We start from the raw sequence: 23533 nt of genomic DNA, 5'->3' as shown, positions 1-23533 counted from the left end.
GGGAGGGCATTCGGAGACCAGGAGTCTCAGGTGCTGTGAGCTGCCCACTGTGAAGGCTTGGGCCTGAAAGCAGGTCTACTGGAAGAGCAGCAAGCACTTCTAACCACTGAACCATCTCTCTGGCCCTACACTTTCATTCCTTTTCTAGACATTTATTCAATAGTGTTAAGCAGAAACCTAGGAAAGCACTTCATAAACAGATAAGTTGAATTTTATAAACTTCAATTTTATGCAAAATTTCAAAAAAACCATCTTTCCCTTTCTCAAATCTTTTACAGGCTTTATGAAATTGAAATCAATGGTCTAAGGTACTTTTTGTTAAAAAAAAAAAAAGTTGTTTTTTTGTTTTTTGTTTTTTGAAATCCTGTGTGTCTGGGTGTTTTGCCAGCATGTATGTGTGTGTCTTGTCTGTGTACCATTTGTAATGTATGCCCAGTGGTAGAAGAGGGCACCAGATCCCCTAGAACTGGAGTTACAGACACGAGAGCTGCCATGTGGGTACTGAGAACTGAACCAAGGTCCTTTCCAAGAATGACTGAACAATCTCTCTAGCCTCCAGGACCGTGGTGTTCCTTTATAAAAAAAATTACCTTGCCCACCCTCTAACCTGACCTCACCCCCCATCTCCCTATCCTAAAAACTACCAGGAAAAGGCCTGTAATAAGGTATAGGCTACACAGTCTACAGGGGAAGAATCCAGTACCATTGCTCCAGCAGAGTGAAGATCTGTCACACGACCAGCAGTGGCCAGCTCATCCTGAGCTGCCACCTAGCAGTGTAAGATGCTCCTGGAGGGCTGCTGGGTGATTAGAGAGCAGAGTCCCTCTCATCCCACCTACCTCTCTCCCCGCTGTCTCAAGAGTGTATGTGTCATCTTGCAGTATCCTGCTTACATAGCATCAAACTTGGAGTGACATAAAATACAAAATGCAAAGACCAGAGAGCTTGGGAAAGTTCTGCAGGCCACAATGACACAGGTGAGTCATAGGCTCATTATTAATTTAAACAAACACCTAAAAACCAAGCAGCCCACTTCTATAAGTCTCCAGGGACAATGTGAGCACAAAGCTTCACCTCCTTGGCAATGTGACTATCTTGTTTTGTCGAAAGAAATGCTTTTTCAGAGCTATCATCTTCCTAACTACCTTTGTGCATTCTGCTGTTTTTCAAATTCTTTTCTCTTCTCTCCAATTTTTATTATCATAAACAAAAGTTCTCCAAAGCTTACTCTGGAGCACTTCAGCATGGAAACGGCTTGGTAAGACTGGCAAGGACACACGCCCTGGGCACAGTGCTAGCTTTTCACCTGCACTTCCTAGGTCGCCCTGGCAAGGGATCCACAGAACAAGATCCACTAACAGTACGTGGGAAGACTACAAACGTCAGGCCCGAGTTCAAAGTGCACCTCTGTGCCTGACCTTTTCACCTGTACTTCTCAAAAACGTTGGGTGTTGTGCCTGCAGGACTGGTGTGAGCCATGCACATGGCTACAATCCTAGGAGCCCATTGGATCCCTGGAACTGGAGTTACAGACAGTCCTGAAATGCTATGTGGGTAACTGGAATCGGAACCTGGGTCCTCTGGAAGAACAAGTGTTCTTAACCACTGAGTTATCACTCTATTCATGAATTTTTGATATGACATGATAAAAACATTTTAATGCTGTTACTCATAATTTATTGTCAACTTGACTGGGCTTTTTAAAATTTCATTTTCAAGAAATGAAAAGTTTGCCTCATTTTTATTATCAAAAAATGACCAAAGAACTCCTGACTTAGAAGTAACACTGCAGTTAGACAATAGCTGTATACTGGAGCCAAAGTGAAAGTCATAACTAGGGGGGTAGGAACTCTCAAAAATCTATCACAGCAATGTTCTCTCTCACTTGAAAGTCCTTCCAGGAGAAAGGAACTCCAGCACAAGGCACAGCCAGGCCATCTGAGCCCCATCCCTCGGGACTGCCGGGTGCTCCAACCCAGTCACCACCCTCCTTTATTCTCTGTCACTTTCTCCAGAACCTCACATCACTCAGGATCAATGTAAATCCAGAGAGAACGAGACAGGATGGCACTGCCAACCAGGCATTCTGCACCACCCCCTTGAAGGCCTATCCATGAAAAGAATTTAAAACCTCACTTCTGATCATCTAGGATCCTATGATTTTCCTTAACACACTAAGGGAAACAAAGTAGTTAGAGGACACAGGCTGCAAGTCTACGAATGCATACCCCAGAATCAAGTAGCTTACAAAATGAGCGTGTCACATAATCATTGCTGCAAATACCAGTAGCATATGTTATATTGTCTCACAGATATTCCTTGTTTCTATATAAATAATGTGGCCGGGGAGTGGTGGCGCACGCCTTTAATCCCAGCACTTGGGAGGCAGAGGCAGGCGGATTTCTGAGTTCGAGACCAGCCTGGTCTACATAGTGAGTTCCAGGACAGCCAGGGATACACAGAGAAACCCTGTCTCGAAAAACCTAAAAAAAAAAAAAAGAAAGAAAAAGAAGTAATTACACTATATAAATAATGTTGATATTAGGTATACTACAAAGTAGATAATACATAAGCATTAATCTAAGATACAATTTTTCATGTATTTTGAAAAGGATATAAACTACCATTCCCACAATAATCCAGTCTGAATTTTACAACTTACTACACAGTCTACAATAACAATTCTACATTAAACATTAAAAATTTTAGTCCAAAATTGGTATATTTTATATTACTGAAATCCTGAGCTCGATGAAAATTTTGTCAAGAAGGTCAAGAAGCCAATTTGAGTGCTTCTTATTAAGTACCAGGTCCAAGGCAAGGAGTCAGGGAGACAGACAGATGTGACAGGTACTGTATCCATCTCAGAGGCTTACACTCAGACCAAAAAGAACATACAGATGTTAACAGTCCATTACTTTGGGAAGAATCTTAAGTGGTGTTATTTTGAAAACATTCTTCATATGTGCACATACAAACACACACCCACTCATATCTTCACACACAAACCACCTTCCCAGTTGTTTGTTTGTATGAATCATGTCTTACAATGGCTGTGATTCTCAGCCCTATGACATTCACCAAATGTCTGGTGGTCCCCAGAGGGGACTGCCACCTGAGTAAAGGACAGAGACACAGCTCAACAATTCCTCAGTATGTGGCACAGTCCCCACAACACAAAATTAGCTACAACCTCAAGACCATCAATAGCAGCAAGGTAAGACTTCATGGTTTTCTCATGGGAGCTGTAGGCATTTTCAAAAACTAGTCTGAGAACTATTATGGATTCAGCTTGCTGGTGATTAAAAAGTAAAAAAAAAAATAAAAATAAAAATGAGCATGTTATGGACTAATAAATGTAGCAACAGACAAAGCTAGGGCGTATTTTAGTTAGCAACCCCTCAAAAAATTACTTACAGTTTGAACTAGACTCCATGGTGACTCATAAAGACATTTGTTGGCAAGTATCTGTCATGACTGAATTCTAAAACCTCTGGACTGGATGACACAGTGACACTGTTGTGAAGAGTCCTGTCTACCTAAGTAGAGAGTCTCAGGGATGGACTACATCAGAACGCCAAGTTTGGGGTCAGGAGTATAGCACAGTTGCTACACCACTTGCCTAGTATTCACCAAGCACCAGCTTGGATTCCTGGCATGACAGAAACCACGCTTGATGATGCATGCATGCCTATGTCCCAGCGCTCAGGTGAGGTAGGCAAAAGGCTCAAGAACTTAAGATCATCTTCAGCTACCTACCAAGCTGGAGCTACAGCCTGGGCTCCAAAGCAGGAAGGGTATGGGAGGGCGTGGAGGGAGTGGAGGGTAGGGGGAAATGTGTAATTATTTTACAATTTCAAAGTAACAGCTGAGGGTTGACAATGCCACAGTGAAGGACATTGGTTTCCTAAAGTGCCACTGCAGGAGGACATATAACTAACCAGTCAGTCAATACACGATACAGTGTGACCGAAGCAAACAGAGCACCTGTCATGAACAAAGAGTATAGAGGAAAGAAAAATAAACAATTATATAATGAAAATTACTGAGATTTCTAGGAACAGCCTAAGTATAAGTTACTGTGCCTATAGACAAGGTGCATGGAATAATTTAAAACATGTATCTAGCCTGGCAGTGTTTCCCAGTTCATGTTCTAGGCTTCTTACAGGTTCCGGACTTTTCATATTAACCAGAGGTTAACTTTTCTAACCAGAAATTGGTGAATTATAACAAAATATCTGGTATGGACTACAACAGAAAGGCTAATGTACCTCAAACCCTTTATCACAGAACCATGGTATCAGCAATATTCTTAAGACTTGCCAGTCCTGACGGTAAGGAAGAACAAAGATAACATGATTCAGTCGTCCAGAACACTACTTACCAAACAAGACGTTTCCATGAAATATTTTAAATTTAGTGCATGAATCATGATTTGCGATCTGCTCCCTTAAGTTTATAGTAGTGAGGCCAATACTGGAAACAGTCCCCTATAATCCCACATACTACAGTTGTTTTGATTTCTGTATTTGCGGTCCTATAGATCCTAAACTTAGAGTTTGGAGTAATAACAAAATGTAGATAATCATGGGGGCAATCTATTAATCAAATCTACCCTATGGAGTCCACGGCACAGGGAAACTATGTGTGCATCTTCTCAGAACAGTGCGAGGTAAGCGATGAGGTGATCCACTGCCCCTTCTAATGCTGCCTCTGCACCTCTTCCTGATGTGAATCTGTACCCCTGGGACAATAACCTAACACATTACATGTAGAATGCATTCAGTTGTGCTCCATGAGTTTTCCAAAAAGTTGCAAAACCTAAAGGGGCTTGGAAACCACTCACACTTGCTCTCTACTCGCAAGTGAGGCGAGCCCTCGTGAGTAGAAATAACTCAGAACGCTGTGGCTGCACTACGACAATTCAAACTCAGTATCAACTTTTATGTCTATCTAAACAAACGCTTGAAGACTGTGACCAAGTGGTTTGATATAAATGATGCAAACGTACTGAACCAGAACTTTTACAGGAGTTCTTTACTTAATCTTTCATCACCATCATTATAGGCAGGAGGAATAGTGTGGGGTGGGCAGGTCAAAAGACAACTTTTTAAACTTAGTCTATTTGTGTTTTGCCTGCACATATGTATGTATGCATGCATCAGACTCCCTGGAACTGGAAATATGGACAGTTGTGAGCCATCATGTGGGTGCTGGGAATTGAACCCAGGTCCTCTGCAAGAGCAGCCAGTGCTCCTAACCACTGGGCCATCTCTCCAGCCCCCAAAGGACAATTTCCAGGAATTGGTTCTCCCTTCTCCCACAAGCACAGAAGAGTCAGGCTCAGGTCAGGCTCAGGCTCAGGCTCAGGCTCGGGTGTGTGCAGCCACAGAGCAATCACACTGGCTCATGTCACTTAAAGAATTCTGATCAATTTATCAAAAGCCCCAGGTTCAAGGCTTGACTCTAAGTCAGAGAGTTATGTTCACAGAGCTCTGGAAGCACATTCTTAACAGAAAACAACAATCTGTGGAACTCTTTAACCTGACACTAAATTAGTAAGATTCTATTAAAGAAAGAAAGCTACATTTAATGTTTGTGAATGAATATTGCTTCTAGCAAATATAACTGTGGGCCATTTCCAGAGGCTTTTCTGCTCTCATTTGGTTGGTTTTTGCTTTATTAAATATCTTTCCAGATTATGACATGACATTTAGTTCCAATTCCTAGTCACCAAAGAAACAGATGTACATGACCCCAAGCACTCTTCTCTGCACCAGGTATGAAGCTGTGAACAGAGAAGCCCCGCTCCCTGCCTCTTTGGCTTTCAGTTCTACCACACCTTGCTCCATGCAGGTTTGTACGCGTGCACATGGCTCTCTGAGTAAAGGCTCCAAGTGATGACTGAAGAACTTCACTTATGACGGGAGGTAGATGCTGGGCTGTCTGTTACATTCAGACTGTGGTGTTCTACAATACTAAAACTTGCTCAAAAACAGCACAGAGGAGATTATTTTGCTAAAACTATAGTTCAATAACTGAATTTTAAAAAACATTATATTTTTCTCAATTTCTAGATGTGTAAAACTCAACAAACTGAGAGTAGATACCAATCACAATGCTATCACATATCCATAGATACTACCACATATCTATAGATACTACCACATACCCATACTATCATATATCCACAGATACTATCACATATAACCTGTTTTAATAATATTTAAAGCCAACTGCTGCTAATACACATTTCAATAACCACAAATATATGAAAGTATAATTAGTAAATAAAATGAGGTCAAAAATTTTTTAACAGTCTTGCTATGTTGCTCAGGCTGGTTCACACTCCCAGGCTGTAGTGAGCCTGCTCAGCCTCTGCATCTACCTTGGACTTGAGGCAGATGCTACGGCATGCAGCTTTGTGCAGCTATTTAAAATAATGTATTTAAACAAGTTTCAACAATTTTGTTACTAACTTTCCTATCAATTTAAACTTTCTCACAAACTATTAAAAAGCTAAAAGCAGTTTTTACTCGTGAGGTCCAACTAGAAAGGGGACCATGAGAGGGAGCTGGAGATCCTACAGGAGAGGGGACTAGAGGAGACGCTGAGCCAAGAGCTAAAGGGAAGGTCTGGGCACAGGGAGGACAGACAGGAGGTGGACAAGTCAGAACAGGCATAATGAAACACACACATGGAAATACCGTAATGGAAGCCAGCAAGCACCTTAAAGTCCAAAGGATTCCGCAATCCTACCCCTCTGCCTTACTGTACTGCATGGCCTGAAAATACCAGCACCAGCAGTGTAAGCTAACAGACTCATTCTCTACTTCTTAAACAACCTAAAAGATAAAGATGAATAAAATTATCTACATATTAGATTTATTTGAGTAAGTAAAATTACAATAAAAAAGATTTGGAGAGTATTTTTTCCCTTTAATTTCACATTTAAAGTAGAGAGAATGATGGGAGGGGTGGCAGAATTTTTACAGCAATTTACAAAGGGAGTAGGGAGAATAAGCTTAAAAGCTACTAGAAGAATGCATTTAGACTCTGCCCTGCTTTGACACAGCAATTAGCAGAACAGAGCACCACTTACTGGCTTTAGAAGACTACTACCACTTCGGGGCTGGGGGAGGTTAACTGGCACAGAACTCTGAGTTGTTATTTTTTCCAAGTGTGATGGCTCACTTGACTAAACTTCCCTTTTCTCAAGCCCATGATGTTGAATGCGAGAGCTCACCCTACCAGAGAACTCCATCTTAGAATTTCACCAATATTTAGTTTCCATGACTCAAAAGCCCCATTAATAAAAAATGGTGGCTTGTCTAAGGATTTTTGCCATTTTCAATGCAAACAAAAACATTAAAGCAACCTTCATTAAATTTAAGACTTAGAGGCAGGGAAATACCAAGGACTGAACTTTTGGTCCTGAAAGAAATTTTTAAGAGGTGAAAATGCAATAAAAGTTCTCTTTCATTTTTAGAATTTTTCAAGCTTCCTTAAAAAGGACTATTTGCAATGTAGTGCACTCTAAAACAGAAAAAAAAAAGGTATAAATATAGCTTACTGTTATAAAAGCTACCTAAAGAAAGGTAGTTTTTAATGAAATAAACAACTTTTTAATGAAACTTTCATTTGTCAAAACAGCCTTTGATTCAATAGGTCCCATGTAACTTGAGCAAGTACCTCTGATCAAAATTATATAACTATATTCATATTTTGAAATTATAATATTGCATCATAAATAATTTTCACACAAGCCCAACTTCCTTCATCTGAGTACTTCTGAGTGGTCTGATGTCTTGGTTTTTTTTTTTTAATCATCAAATGTGAGGCTCACTACATATTGTAGAGAAATAGCTTTACGGTGGCAGTGGGCCAAATGCTTTGACACAGCAATTAGCAGAACAGAGCGCCACTTACTGGCTTTTAGTTATTATTTACAGGATACTTAAAAGAGAAACATGGTAACAACTTCACTAAGACTAGTAATAAACTGTAGTGCACTCCAGCATGCTGAGCAGCTAGCCAGGGGTGTGGGCGCACCCCCACTAAACACTGGTAGGCAATTTAATTTCTAAACACAAATAAATAAAAAGACTCAAGGTAGCCTCAGCTCAGTGTTGTTTCTTATGCGCACAACTGTGACTTGGTTCACACTGAAGACAGAGGCTGTCTCAAATGACCAAGACAAATACACATTTGACTCAAGAAAGACACAAACGTTTGGTACTGGGGCTTGTGTTTGCAATCCCAGCAATGGAGAGGCTAAGGCAGAACTTCCTCGTGTCTGGACCAGCCTCGACTACATAGTAGGAACCTGTCTTAAAAAGCATCCCCGTTTCAACAGATTGCTTGTGAGAGCCAGACACCTTGGACACCTGGTGACAAACAGTGTCTACTTGACACAACAGGGAAAATGTACCTAAGAAATCTCAATAAAACAGTTGCCTAAACAGGACCAGCATGACAACACAAGGTGAAATGCCAATATGCACAGAGAAGCTTCCACAAAGAATCCCTTACACCTAGATGAAGAGCTACATGTGGTCAATGGCTGCTGAGGGATAGAGAATGAGGCGCAAGGTCCCGAACAGGCTATCTGATCCCAAGTGGTCAGCCCTAACCGCACGCAATGCTACATGAACTCCAGTTATATATGTATGTTATGTGTACAAATGCGCACACACAACACACATCCAGCAATAAGAAAGAGATCCTGCGTTAGGAGGAGGAGTATGACGGAGCTGGAGCTGGGGAAGGGAGGGGCAGGGATGCTGTGGACAGTTACCTTGATTTGGTTGCATATTCATGTTTGGTCTGGGACCATAGTTTCCCATTGGCTGCCCCTGACTCATTGTCATCTGGTTCTGCACGGGCATGCTCTGGGACGATGGCACAGAATGGTTGTAACCTCCCATGGAGCCGTGGCTACTTGAAGGCATATTCATGGAGCTGTTTGTCATGCTGAGCTGATTGGGTCCAGGTCCCTGCATTGGCATATGGTTAGGCCCTTCAAAGAGAAATGGTCAGAATGGACAGTCAGAGTTACAGACGTGCATGGGACAAGTCTGTTTTTCATAACTGAACTATCAGCCTAAGCAACAAACTGAATCAACAGAAAACAGGTAAACAGCTTAAATGGTAACTCTGATCAGGTACATATTATTTTCCCAGTTTAGTGATAAGGAAACTGATCTTGGAAAACCAGGATTTGTCTGGAGAGGAACAGGAAGGAATCCTAGCTGGCTAGGACAGTGAGACTCGTGGAGCAGTACTACACAGTAGTAGCAGACACAGCAAACAGATGAACAGGTAGTGAAGTGCCAGAGTGTAAAACTATGCCAAATTCATAAAGTAGTAAGCAGTAAACGATGGTAACATTTCTTCCTACTTTCAGTTGAGTTCATATTTTATATCCATGGGCAACAGACACAGAGCACAACAGGAGGGCGGGGACAACTGGACAGACACCGTGTTTGGAAAAAGTATCCAGTAGGGTCCCTACCTCATTTCTTCCACTACAACTAATTTCATACGTATAAAAATTTAAATTCTCCCTTCCAAGAGAAGAAAAGGAGAGCCAGGGAGACTGGGAGAAGGGGGGGCAGATATTGGGATGCAAAGTGAACAAATTAATTAATTAATTAGTGGGGTCCAGGTTAAGAGGGACCCTTACCTCAAAGCTCTGACCCAGCACATTATGAAGAAACACTTTCATACACTGCTGAAGGTGTGCAAATCTAAGTAAGTACTGTTTTATACACAGCAATTTGCAATGACTATCAAATTTTAAAATGTCCTGGTTTTGGTTTGGTTTGATGACACAAATATTCTGTAGCACAGACTGGCCTCAAATTCACTCTACAGCAAAGGATGAACACGGACTCCTGAGCCTCAGCTCTCCTGTTGAGATTACAGGCATGCACTACTACACCTAGCTTAAAATGTAGTTGGGATCCAATAATTTAACTTCTAGGATTCTATAGGTAGAAAGTTTGGGGGTACACATATGTGTGAATGCAAAAATATATACATGTGCATAGCCATACCAAAACACTGTAAGCTTTGTGTCTGTCATCAGGAAATGGCATACAGATCAGACACATCCATAAAGAAGGATGTGACTGGAGAGATGGCTCTCTTCCAAAGTCCCTGGGTTCTAGTCCCAGAACCCATCACAACTCACAACGCTGGTAACTATAGTCCCAAGGGATCCTACACCCTTTCCTGGCTTCCTCAGGCACCACACATACATACGGTACAGACAGACAACCACAGGGAAAACGTATTTATTTTTAAAAAAGGATACGGCATGGCAACCAAAGAGAATGAGACACCTCTCTGTACACTGAATGAAGAGCTTATGTGCTCTAAAGGTGTTTCCTTTAGAAAGGGAGGGACGAAGAGGGGGAGGGAAGGAAGAAAGGAGGGAGGAAGAGAGGGAGGGGAAGAAGGAAACCAAAAAATTCTGATTCCTTTTTCTTTCTCCCAGACCCAGAACCAAGCATCTGGAGAGGCAGTGGGTGCACGAACTTCTGTGCTTTTGATTTGGTTCCACAGACACGAGGATTCACTTTCTACACTTAACAAAAACAAAAACCAGCAACAACAAATTTCTTTTTGATAAATTTGATTCAAAGAAAAAAAGCTGTGATTGATTTTTTTAGCCAAGATCAAATGATATAAGTGACCCTAAAATTAAGATTATATAAATGAACTATTAAACTATGCTAGGAAATTAAAAACACATGGAAGAAAATATAAGCTATTGACCTTCCAAACTCTCTTATACCAAACAGTAAACTTTACTTTTAAGACAGTAATGGATATTTAGAAATTGCTTTAGAACTCTATAGTAGTCTAGAAAATCTCTTCATTAGGTGATAATCTTTGCTCTTAAAAAGAGTTACTTATAGGTGTGGGAGAGGTGGCTTAGCAGGTAAAAGCATTTCCTACCGTGTAAGCCTACTGATCTAAGCTCAATCCTGGGACTCTACATAAAAAGCCTGACACAGTAGCACACACCTGAAACTCAGCTTTCCCAGGGCGACCTGAGGGGAGACAAAGAGAAGCCCACAGGCCACCCAGCGGAGTACACGGCTACAACAGCACAAACAAGACCCTGCCTCAGCAAGGCGGAGAGGACTCCTCAATCTCCTCTCACTTCCCTACGCATCCACATGCATAACAATAAGCATTTAAAAATGTTTAATAGAAAACATATCTCAATTACATAAGGCTGTAGAGACAAACCGGTACGTCAAGTTGACAATAATCATTTGCTTCTCAGCAGTTTCCTTGGCCTTGGGCCTCACTGTAACCTGGAGAGTTGGCTAAGAATACTAATCCAAGTTTCTACCACACAAACTGACAGAGCTCGAAACTGGCTAACCCGGACTAGCACAGTGTCCCAGTTCTAAAGCTGGTGTCCTAGAGAGCCAGACATGGACTTAGTAGGGAGCTTTCTCTCGACTACAGCCTAACTGGAAACTAAAAAGTAATCTGTCTATGCTCCTCTCTCCACGCTGTGTGGAGGCCATCAATGTGTGAACCTTAGCAGGAAACAGATGAGAAAGACAGAAACACCATTTACCTCCTGCGATATCAGCTGCACACCAATCTTCTAAAGCAGGCTACCTTGTCTCTCGGCTCAGTGCTCTCCCCTGGATTCTTTTTAGTATGTCCGTCCTCCTTGGACACAAATGCAACCAAAGGCACAGCCAGCCAAGTTAAGAGACTATGCTGGACATTTCAATTATCAGGCTAATAATAAAAATGGCTGTATTATGTTAATTTACTCTATTGCTAACTGAACAGTGCTCTTTTCTTTCTGGCTAATGAAAATATTCTTTGTCTCTAGAAAGTAAAAATGTTCTCATATTAAATGGATAGTACACTTTATCAAAACCTATGCTAGACTATTAATTATAAAAACACAATAGTTTTAAAGAAACTTTCTTTAAAAGGTAACCAGGCAAACACCCAAGTGGCCTAAGAAGGTCACTGTTATACTGATGTTAGAGCTAGACAGGTAAAGGAAAGGACTCAGTGTGTAAGAAAGCTTACATTAGTCTTTAGCTTCTAGTACTGCTTCTAAATCAACTTCCATATTAATCATACTCTATAAACATATGTACTAATAAGAATCTAGATTTGGCTTCAGAAATATCTGCAAGGAAATACTAAATACCCTAGGCACTTCAGGGGCAATTCTGTTCCTCTCCCCATGTGGTCTTTGCAGTGTCCCTACTTAGGAGATCAATATATTTTCAGGTAAATAAACATTATGGTACTTTTTCAGGAACAAGTTTTAATTCTTAAGCCATGGCACAATCCCTTTCCCCCCACCCCCAAAAGCTTCTAAAGTCAACTGTATTGCATAGTTTCAAACAGACTAAATTTAGCCAGTTCTGTTCATCAGAGGAATGCTGTGTGTCAGCTCCATCAAAGCCCAAGGGCAGCCCTGATAAACACTGAATACAGGGCACGTAGCTCTACAGCTAACAAACTCGCAGAGAGCTTGGACTCGGGGGCATTCAAAGCAGTTTTGTCATCAACAATCTAGTATCCCCGGAGCCCCCATGTCGTTTCAGTTGCTAAGCAACTCTGGTGTTAATGTCTTAGAGGAGAAAAACTTACCAGGCATCTGGCCGTTCATCTGGTTCTGCATGTGTGGTGCAGGAGGGCCCCCACCCACCATTCCATCTGAAGGCATGCTGTGAGACCGGGGAGGGGGTGGAGGGCCACTCTGACTCATCCCTCCAGGACCCATAGGCATATTCTGTGTGGGTGGCTGAAAGAAGACAGCTTAGTCAAACAAGAGAAGCGGCAGAATAGTGCATGAAAGATTCATGTGGAATTGCTGCTGTCTATATTACTAAGCTGAATATAAACAAAACAATAAATGCATTTCAGTGTCTTCCAATGCATTTTAATGACGCATTTATTAATATCATATTAAATATCCCTCATAACTTCAAGTGTCTTGGAAAGCAGACTATAGTTAAAGTGCATTTTAACTTATAAAATCTCACAGGAAAAGGAATTTTCTAACAGGCTATACAGACTTTCCATTTACTTATTTATGGTCTCTAATGTGTCTATTGTTGTTATTTAAATTACATTTAAAAAACTAAGTGTCCTTCCTTATGAAGATATTCGTATATTTACTAACAGTAGTTTTACCTGCAAAGGAGGAGTAACAGCAGCAAAATAGGTAAAGGGGGCAGGGAGCCTCCGAGAGCACTGTCCTTTATACTTAGAGAGGGAGCAGGTTCGGGAAGAATGCGGCAAAACAGGAGCCAACCGCGCGACTCAACGCTTCTGTGCCAGTCATTACTACAGGTTGGGAATGTTACCATGACAGCCTCCAAGGGTCCACAGACAGGGGCCTCTAAAACACGCCTCTGACAATCCTAATGAAAACCACTCACTAAACCTGAGAGTTCAAGAAGAGTGAAAGGACACAGACACACACACACACACACACACACAGAGACACACACAGAGACACACACACACACACACACACACACTCAATTATAACCCACACATCTGTCCTGCACTTTCCCTCCAGACCTCATCGTAATGTCTGGTTCAACAGCTCCTCACATTTGCCACCTCTAGTTACTACGTAGCTTTCCAGATGTGAGTGAACACAGCAGCACACAGCAGACAGACACACTGTTCTTCAGCCAACACCACTTAGGAAAAAAAAAAATCACAACTTTTAACTTCTTTATTTGTAAATCCAGTAAATCACTAACCTTTAGAATTTTTAAATCTCATTCTCAGATCTTTGTCTAACTTGTATCTTCATACACTTAACAATTTAGTTCTGATTTCTTTCTTTAAAGAAAAAACCACTAAGTCGCACATCTTACTTTTAATTACATACCTCACTCCAAACTTGACCGTAATTCAATCTCTAGTCACCCTGACTCACTGCCATCATTCCAAGGTATAACAAACTAACTCTCCTGCTAACAAGAACTATAAAGTACCGGGAAACCCAAACAAGCAAACAAAACAAGAAACAACCTGAAGGCTCTACAAAGCAACTTCTGGTGGAGAAATTGAAGGCTATCCCTCCAGAAAGGGGTCAAATGCAAGACCACACACTAGACCTTGGCCTTTTCCCTGACGTGTTGTACACAGGGTGAGCCCCAGTAGGAAGCTAGAGTTCTTTGGAATCTTTGACAACCAGAAAAAAAGAAAATTTAAAAAAGAAAAGAGAAAAAAAAGAAAAAGATCAGGAGAAGAACCTTGAGAAGCGGGGACAGCAGCCAGGAGGTGACAGTGAAGCATATGGATGGAAGGTGACTGACTGCTGGTGCAGGCCCACAAGTCAGAGGGGCTCTCAGGAAGAACTCAAGCTCACCGGAGAGGATACAATCTCTTCTTAGACTAATATCAAACTTAATACATCGGCCTTAGCACATCTAACCTGAGCCTCACTAAACTTATGGTAATCTCTGGGTATTTTCACACCAAAGGCAAACGGCTCCCTTTGGAAGAAAACAACACAGATGTGTACTGTTGTTGCTCAGCCACAATGTCTTGCATTCTGTTAAAATCACAGAGCATCATGAAAGCAGGAAGTAAACGTCCAACAACAGCAGGATAACTGTAACAATATCAAAGTGAAAACTAGATGAAACAGCAAATTGTAGAGGGACAGAAACCCACGCATCCTGGTGGGGAGGTAATAAAGGTTTAGGCGCCATTGCAAACGCCTCCACTCAACAAGCTTAACATGGAGGCATCACTGGAACTGGCAATTCCAACTCCTGTCCACATTTTAGATCTGGAAGCACATAGTCTTGCACATCATATCTTATAGATAGAGCACTTACTCAGGGATCCCACAGAACCACCCCCCAAATAAAAAACATGTAACATCTGTAAGCCAGTGACTAGATAAAACATGGATGGTCATACAGTGGAGTACTATTTGGCCACAAAGAAGCACGGTCATAGGGATGCCTGAAGGTCAGCAAAGGAGAAAGGCTGCACAGAAGAGGCCATCACATGACTCGTTTGACAAATGTGCAGGACAGGCAAAAGCAGAGACAGAGAGAATGCTAGTTGCTGCCCAGTGAGGAGAAGGGAGAATCAAGATTCTGTGATATCAAATATGAGGGTTTTTTTTAGTTTATTAATTGCTTTTTAATGTATACGTGTTTTACTTGTATGTATATATGTGTACCACATGCTTGCCTAGTACCCAAGGATGCCAGAATGGAGCACTGGATCCTTTGGGATTGGAGTTACAGATGCTCTAGGCCACCGTTCAGGCTGGGATCTGAACCCAGGACTTCCACAACAGCAGCTCATGCTTTTAGGCACTGAGCCAGCTATCCAGCTGAAGATTCGAGGTTTCATGTTTTTGAAATGACACAGAGGTAAACGGTGTGCAACTGTGAGCATGCTCAAGGGTGCCTTGTGTGCCTTACAGTGGCTAACATAGTGATTGTTATACATATCTTCTTTCAATTCAAAAAGACAGACAAATAAGAGTAACACTAATTTTAAAAGAATTTATTATGCATGTGTTGGGGATGAAGGTCACTGTCAGGAGGCAGTTTGAGGGAGTTGGTTTTCTCTTTTCACCATGTGGGTCCTGGGAATCAAATTCACACTGTCAGCTTGGCAACAAGCCTCTTTATACCTGAACAATCTCCTTGATCCTATAAATAACAAAGACACGGAAAGCACTCAAAAATAACCATGCTTGATACTATCAAGAATGGTTGTGAGTGGAGAGGCACCAGGAAAATAGAAAATGTCTATAAAGTCCTAGGAATCTTTTAAGAGAGTCAGAAAATAAAATCACTGAAATTAAGAGTGCAATGAATAGAAACAACAAACAGGACTGGAGATAATTTATAGAAACGATACAGAGATGAAAGAGAAAACACCAGCAAAGAGACAACATGGCTGGGACACATCAGATGAGAAGCCACTCTAGCCTGCACACAGCCCAAAGTTGGAGGCCCAGCCCTGAAAGAGAAATACAAAGCAAATACAACATCTAACTGAAGTTAGAAAATACACACTAGGGGGCTGGAGAGATGGCTCAGTGGTTAAGAGCACTGACTGCACTTCCAGAGGTCCTGAGTTCAAATCCCAGCAACCACATGGTGGCTCACAACCATCTGTAATGAGATCTGATGCCCTCTTCTGGTGTGTCTGAAGACAGCTACAGTGTATTCATATAAAATAAATAAATAAATCTTTAAAAAAAAAAAAAAAAAAAAAAAGAAAATACACACTAAAATCCAATGATGTAGGTGGACAATACTGGCTGAGAGTTTTCCAAAGCTAATAAACAATTCCTTTAAAGTGGTAAGACAACATACAGAAAGTCAACAAGCTATCCCAGACTCTATACTAAGATAAAATACTCTCTGTCCAACTTGAGGATAAGATAAAAATTCTTTAAGGTAAGCAAAAGATAGAATTTGCTAAAAGAGGTTCACCAAAAAGCTCAGAATCTGGAGACATGGCTGAAGAATCCAGAGCACCAGCTGCTCTTCCAAAGAGTTCAGTCCCCAGCACCTAAAGGGTAGCTAGCTCACAACCTGAAATTCCAGCTCCAGAAGACCAACAACTTCTCACCTCTGCAGGCAACAGGTACACACATGGCGCACAGACAAACTCTAAACAAGCAAAAGAAATTAAACGTAAGGAAATTAAATAAATCTTTTAAAAAGCAAGTAACTATACAAGAACATATATTTGGGCAAATGTGGAAGAAATGAATGAATGAATACATCACTAAAAAAATATTACTACTAGCATTCAAAATAACAATGACATACTACAGCCCAGGAGCAGGTCAGCACCACAGCATTGAAAGCACAGGGCTCTAAGCCCAAGGGAAAGGAGAGCTGCTCTCCAAGAAGAAACATGCACTCAACAGCGAGGGCTGGCAAGCCAAAGTGCATACACACTTCATAACACAACCTCAGACCTGTGAAGCAAAAGCAGAGAGCACGAAGACAAGAAAGGAAGCCAGAGAAAGAAACAGCCAGAGACCATTCAGAACGAGTTTAAACAAGGCTTCTGATAACAGATGAAGTAGGCAGGGCATGTGAAATATTTAGCTTAAGGAAAGTGACAGGAAAACAGAAAGTCTGAAGGGCAGGGTAGGTTCTGAGGGGTGGGGCAATGCAGCTCCTGAGGGGCAGGGTACCTCAGCACTTGGGCAACTAGCATACAGCAAGCCCTGGACTGTCCCAGCACCAAGAAAGGAAGAAAGAATGGAGGCAAATGCAAAAAATTCTCTATTAAAAAAAAACCTGATCCAGGCACAATTAGGAGGCAGATCTCTGAGTTCAGCCAGCCTGGTACACAGAGCTAGTTCTAGCACAGCCAAGGCTACACACAGAAACTATCTTGAAAAATCAAAACCAAACCAAACAAATAAACAAAAACCACCTAATCCATGATTTAAAACCTTTCCTGAAGAAATCATCTCATGAGCTTTTATTGTGGTCTCATGTCCAAATCACTTAGGAATAAAAAGAAAAAAAAATAGAAATTCATATGTAACCTTTCAGAAATCAAAAATAAGGGGAGCAGGTTCCAATTCTTTACGAGCCCATTACTCTCAGACCAAGATATTTCAGGAAGAAAAATTACAGGACATGTTTTCAGACACTAAAAACCACTGAACAAAAACAGGGGCAAATTAAGTCCAGAGCATCATAAGCAATGGACATCCCTCCAGGAATGCAGGTCAGCACAATAACCTGTGGAAATGACACAGTGTGCAGAGTCATCAAAGTGAAGTCTACAGAATTCTCATAAGAGAAAGTGTCTGATAACTTAATACTTACATATAATAGCCTTCAGCAATTAAGAACAGGAGTGGACCTGGCCAGGTGGCTCACAGCTAAGTGCTTGAGCCCCATAACACAAGTGTGACGATCAGAGTGTGATCCCAAGAACCCATTTAAGTTAGGAGAGAAACAGTGTCCTCTGATCCCACAGCACACCACGGTCTCCACGACCCCCACTTATATATAAAATAATCAGTCTTTTTAAAAAGAACAAGAGAAGCATTCACAACCAAATAAAACTTATAAAACCTTTACAACCAACACCATCTTACTAGTGAAATAAAGCACTCTTTCCCCCGAAGCTAAGAAACAGACAAAAACTAGACTAACCCTGATACTCAGTAAAATAAACCAACAAGCAAATTAATGTCAGAAGTAAACTAGAAAAAAAGCAACAACAAAAGACTGGGGAAGGAAAGCACGTCAGTGTCTCCTCAGAGATGCACGGCAGCACACACGTAGAGTACATGACTACATCACCACCCGACAGCATTTACTGTGAGAAGAATGTGTGGAATCTCTGAAGAGAAGACCGTGGAGAGCAAAGACTGCAAGGGAAGGGCGTCCCAGTTTCCCTAATGTCAACCTACAGGTGACATGGAGCACTTGTCCCAAAAAGTCACAAAATCATTCTAATTCTAACATCTACATGGACACATGAAGGATTTGGAATACCCAGGGCAATCTTAAGAACAATTACTAGAAACCATGAAGGCTAATTACAACATACAATAATAAAAACATGTATGTAGTGCAAGGACAGACACACAAACCAAAAACAGAGATGTTGGTTGTACTGGGGAACTCACAGGTACAGTAAGAAAACATCGAGTGGCGTTCGGTGGGCAATTAACACCTTCCAATAAATGTGATAACGGGGATAAACTTTTCCTTTTGTCCCTACTAGAAACTTGACCTAGGGACCTCATGCATGCTAGTCAGATAAGCTACATCCCCCAGCTGTTGGATAAACTTTTAAGAAAATGCAGGCATACCTTGATAACCTTGATATAAGAAAATGAACTTTAATATCAGAGAACTACTCATCCAATGACGTTTTAATCAGACCATGGCAAATTTCAAAGTAAAAAGCATGTGAGAGAAATACAGATAGCAAAGACTTACAGGGCCCTGGGTTTGAAGCCCAGCATTGAGGCGTGGGTTTGAGGTTCCGTTCTTATTTTAAAAACTCCTACAGTCAATCACAAAAAGGTCAAAGAATTAAAAACTAGCCAAGAAAGGAACACTGGAAACTCTGGGGATGAGAGCATTGTTCTGACTAGTAGTAAAGTCACCTATACCTTTCAAAGATGGCTTTACCGTGTATGAATGACATGGAAAAGATTACTGTACTTGCTCCCTTTCCTGGCATGAAAATAGCTGGCCCCACTGTCTACTCCCAATATCCCAGAGACCTCTGCTCCACTGCTCAGCTCACTCCTAACTCCTATGTGTATCAGTGCTCACTGTCAATACTAGCAGTAGGTTAAATTAGGGTGAGGGCCACGATTATATTATTTGCTAATTGTTGGGGCCTCCAGCCATCCAGTATCAACTTGATATTTGAGAAATGATTATGAAACCTAGATTCGAGGCCTTTCACTGAGTGTCTGCCAGGGCCCTGAGCATGCTCACAGCGCTCTTAGACCAGCCCTCCTCCCACCCCACCATTCCTTCACCTCTCCCGGAAATCCCACAGATGCAAAGGCTCCATCATCTCCCATGATCAAGACTCAGGAAGCCAGTTCTACCCTGAAAATGGTGGGGCCACCCCAACGCCTCGCTCTCTCATTCCCTACTGGTGACATCCTCTGCCCACCCTCTGGTCTCTACTACAACCTGGGATGTGCCCAAGACTACCACCTCCTGGACTTCCATCGTGGTCCAACTACTGCCACATCTCTGGTTTCACAGCTGCCTCCTGATTCGGTACCAGTCTCCAGAGTCTGCACAGGGTCCTGTTAGAACAATTTCTCAATTTTCAGAGGAGAAACCCAGGTCCTTAGAAGAGTCCGTGAAGCAATCATCTGTTGACATGCCTCCTTACGTGCACCTCCCATCCCGCAGCCCCAGTACCCGTCTCCTGCTCTCTGCCTTCCCTTGCCACGGCCCGCCATCTCTCAACACCTGACACCACCTTTTATTGTGCCTGCCCTGCCCAATGGAAGACACCCAAGAGAGTGGGGATGTCTGGCTGTTTCGTTCACTGACACTTCAAAACTACTAATCCTAATCCAATGTTATAAACAATACATTTTCCATTAACCAATGACCTTAAAAATTTTGTAGTTTTCCATAAAACTATATATCATTGTATCAAATTACCTTCAATATCTCTCTTAGAATACAAACACAGCACTACAAAATCCTTAGCTTGCTCGTTTGTAGTGTAACTGGCATTAATAAAGCTCCCACAAGGAGGCACTAAAATGACACAGAAACCTAAGAATCAAAACTAACGAGAGGAGACGTACATTTAACCTGCCTAAAGCTGATAAAAGCTCAACACATAAACAAGAGCCTTGGCTAGCCATGCACTCAGGCATGCAGAATTGCCAGTGGTATGCTCGCCTTACCTTCTGGCCCTAATTTAGTCTTTCAAAAGTGAACACACACCACACACGTGATAAATGTATACATGTGTGTACATATATTCATCATATATTCACACACATCTATCTTAAACAGCTTAGGAAGGTCTCCTCTGGACCTCTTAGGAAGGTCACTCATTCTCACAAGAAATCTCAGGATGCCATCATGATCAGTATTGAATTTCTGCAGGATAAGTGTCACCAATTAATTCTCAAAACTGAATCATCTTAACCTTTTGACTAGAAAGAAGAAAGCAGTAAATGGGTGGCCTTCCATAGCTAATGTCCCCACTCTATTTGCAGGGTGCCATTCTCCAGACTCCCTGGGCCTCAAGACTGTGTGTGGGGCTCTGAGCTTAGTCTACTACCTGGACAATCCCCAGTTTTAGTACCAGGTTCCCAAGCAACTCAGTGACATTAAAAGAACAAGTATTTCCTATACAACAACTGACAACCCAAGTTCTCCCAACTCCAACATATTAATTACTGAACAGTCATTCTCAATTCATTAAACTGAAATTGAGCCTACTATTGTAGCCCAGGTTATCCTGGAACCTGTGATTGACCTAAGTGAGCCTCCCAAGTGTTGGAGTATCAGGCTGTCACCATCACTACATTTTAAATAAGAAAGCAAATGCATTACCCTTCCAAGGAGAGGAATTTTCTAGAATAAGCTTCAAAACAAACAAAACAATGGGCAGAGGACTCCGCTGAAAGGAAACGTAATGGTTTTATCACTACACCTGAGCTAGGCTGGCTGCCACCAATCTTCACCTCCTCCTACAGCGTGTGTACACGGTCACGTCCAGTTTTGTGGGTGATTTGATTCAAAGCAAGTCTTCACTTTGAATGACAATGGCCCCCAGAGGCCCATACATTTGAATGTCTGTTCCAGTTGGAGCAGGGAATAATTAGGTGTGACCTTCCTGGAGGAGGTGTGTCACTGGAGTAAGCTTTAGGTGTGATGGTCCTGGGGAGGTGTGTCTCTGGGGTGAGCTTTAGGCATCAAAAGTCCATGGCACCCCAGTTAGTTTTCTCTGCTGTGAGTTCTCAGCTACTGTTCCAGAGGCCGCCTACCTGCTGCCATGCTCCCAACCATGGACTCTAGTCCTCTGCAACTGTATGCCCTAATAAACTCTTTTATGAGTTGCCTTGGTTGTGGTGTTTTATCACAGCAATAGAAAGGTAACTAAGGCTCCATGCTTATACAGCAAGCTTTCTTACCCACTGTGCCAACTCTCCAGGCCCAAGTACTTAAGGATGCATACGACTTTATATGCAAATGCTAGAATCTAACTCATGGCCTTGTGAACATGAGACTATTAAATGCTCAACCAGCAAGCTACAGGTATACCATACATAAGGGAAATGAAAGAGTCTGTGTGTGTGGCAGTTTGTCCCGAAGGTCAACTTGACTCCCTGAGTGGAGCCCAGGAAAATGCTAAGCACAATTTTGGGTGTGTCTGAAATTCCTTCCTGAAACCATCAATCACATCACGGGGTTTCTAACCAACCAACCTTAATCCACTGACAGATTTACATTTTGGGTAGACTGTTGGAAGCACTGAAGCAAGGGACTGTAGGAACTAGCTGGAAGGAGCTGGTTACTGGGGTCATGTCTGTGAAAGGTCTACCTTAACCCAGTCCCCTCCCTGATAATTCTCTTGGTTTCCCAGTTGTCTGGAGGTGAATGGCTTCCTTCCATGCCTTCCTCCACCATGTTCTATATTGCTGGAAAAGCAGTGCAGCCAGCTGGCCATCAGACTCCTTTTTCTGAAAACTTTTTGCCAAAACAAATCTTTAATCCATTTGCTCAGGTATACTGTCACAGCAACAAAAATAACTAGCACATTTGTATCCATTCTTTATATTATTTTTACATCTGTATCAACTTGCTTAAATTACAAAAGTGATGCATTTATAAACATGATAAATACAATTAGAAAATCTAAAAGCTTAGTATATAAATTTCTTGAAACAATTAAGCTGGGCGGTGGTGGTGCACGCCTTTAATCCCAGCACTTGGGAGGCAGAGGCAGGCGGATTTCTGAGTTCGAGGCCAGCCTGGTCTACAGAGTGAGTTCCAGGACAGCCAGGGCTACACGGAGAAACCCTGTCTCGAAAAACCAAAAAAAAAAAAAAAAAAAAAAAAAAAAAAAAAAGGTAAAGAAACAATTAAAACAGACTTAAATAAATATATGTTGAATTTTTAAAACTGGGGCAACACCATTCTGTAATTTTAAAAATTCTATTATATATATTCTTCATTATTGTACAAATTATTTGTTAAACACATCCTTGATACTGACACTTGGTTCTGTTTGCTGGTTTTATTAATATAAACAGTGTTTCGGCAGACAGATTTCTATGAACACTTTTGTGTACTTGAGCTGATTCAGTTGGTAAAGTGCAGGTCACACAAACATGGAGACCCGGTGCCAGAGCTCTAGCACCCAGCACTTTCTACTTAGAAAGTGAGTGGCGGCAGATCCACAAGAGCCCTGGAGCTGGCTGGCCCATCGGCCTAACCAAACCAGCAAGGATCAGCTTGTGTAAGGCATCTGCCACAAAAAATAACACCTAGAGCAACTGAGGAAAATGCCAGAAGTCAACCTCGGGCCTCCACACACAAGCTCAAACATGTATATGTTACACACAACACACATGTATATAGTTTAAAAAAAAAAAAAAAACAGGCCGGGCAGTGGTGGTGCATGCCTTAAAAAAAAAAAAAAAAAAACCAGGCCAGGCAGTGGTGGCGCACGCCTTTAATCCCAGCACTTGGGAGGCAGAGGCAGGCGGATTTCTGAGTTCGAGGCCAGCTTGGTCTACAGAGTGAGTTCCAAGACAGCCAGGGATACACAGAGAGACCCGTCTCAAAAAAACAAAAAACAAACAAAAAAAACCCAAAAAACACAGTAAGTTATTCATTTCTCACTGTTGGAATACTGAAACAGTCTTTCCAGTTAAAGTCAAAGGGACAATCTTTAGGTTCCATTAGAAGGTACTTTCACTACTTTTTATTCCTATGCCAACAACGTGTCTCTCTCTCTCTCTCTCTCTCTCTCTCTCTCTCTCTCTCTCTCT

General features: G+C 41.8%; 1 protein-coding gene across 2 annotated transcripts in view; it reads right to left on the bottom strand.

Annotated features, from left to right (window-relative positions):
* Ss18 (SS18 subunit of BAF chromatin remodeling complex) overlaps positions 1-23533 on the bottom strand; it is a 57265-nt gene that overhangs the window by 14303 nt on the left and 19429 nt on the right. For both annotated transcript variants that reach the window (XM_028759500.1, XM_028759501.1), the window contains exons 4-5: positions 12649-12802; positions 8798-9019 (exon numbers count right to left, since the gene is read on the bottom strand). In XM_028759500.1, the coding sequence (XP_028615333.1) occupies positions 8798-9019; positions 12649-12802 (376 nt within the window). The remainder of the gene's footprint in view (positions 1-8797; positions 9020-12648; positions 12803-23533) is intronic.

Source organism: Grammomys surdaster, unplaced genomic scaffold (assembly GCF_004785775.1).
Source record: "Grammomys surdaster isolate TR1022 unplaced genomic scaffold, NIH_TR_1.0 126298, whole genome shotgun sequence".
Lineage (NCBI taxonomy): Eukaryota > Metazoa > Chordata > Mammalia > Rodentia > Muridae > Grammomys > Grammomys surdaster.
Note: the sequence above shows the minus strand (reverse complement) of the source record. Positions and strands in the feature narration are given on the sequence as shown.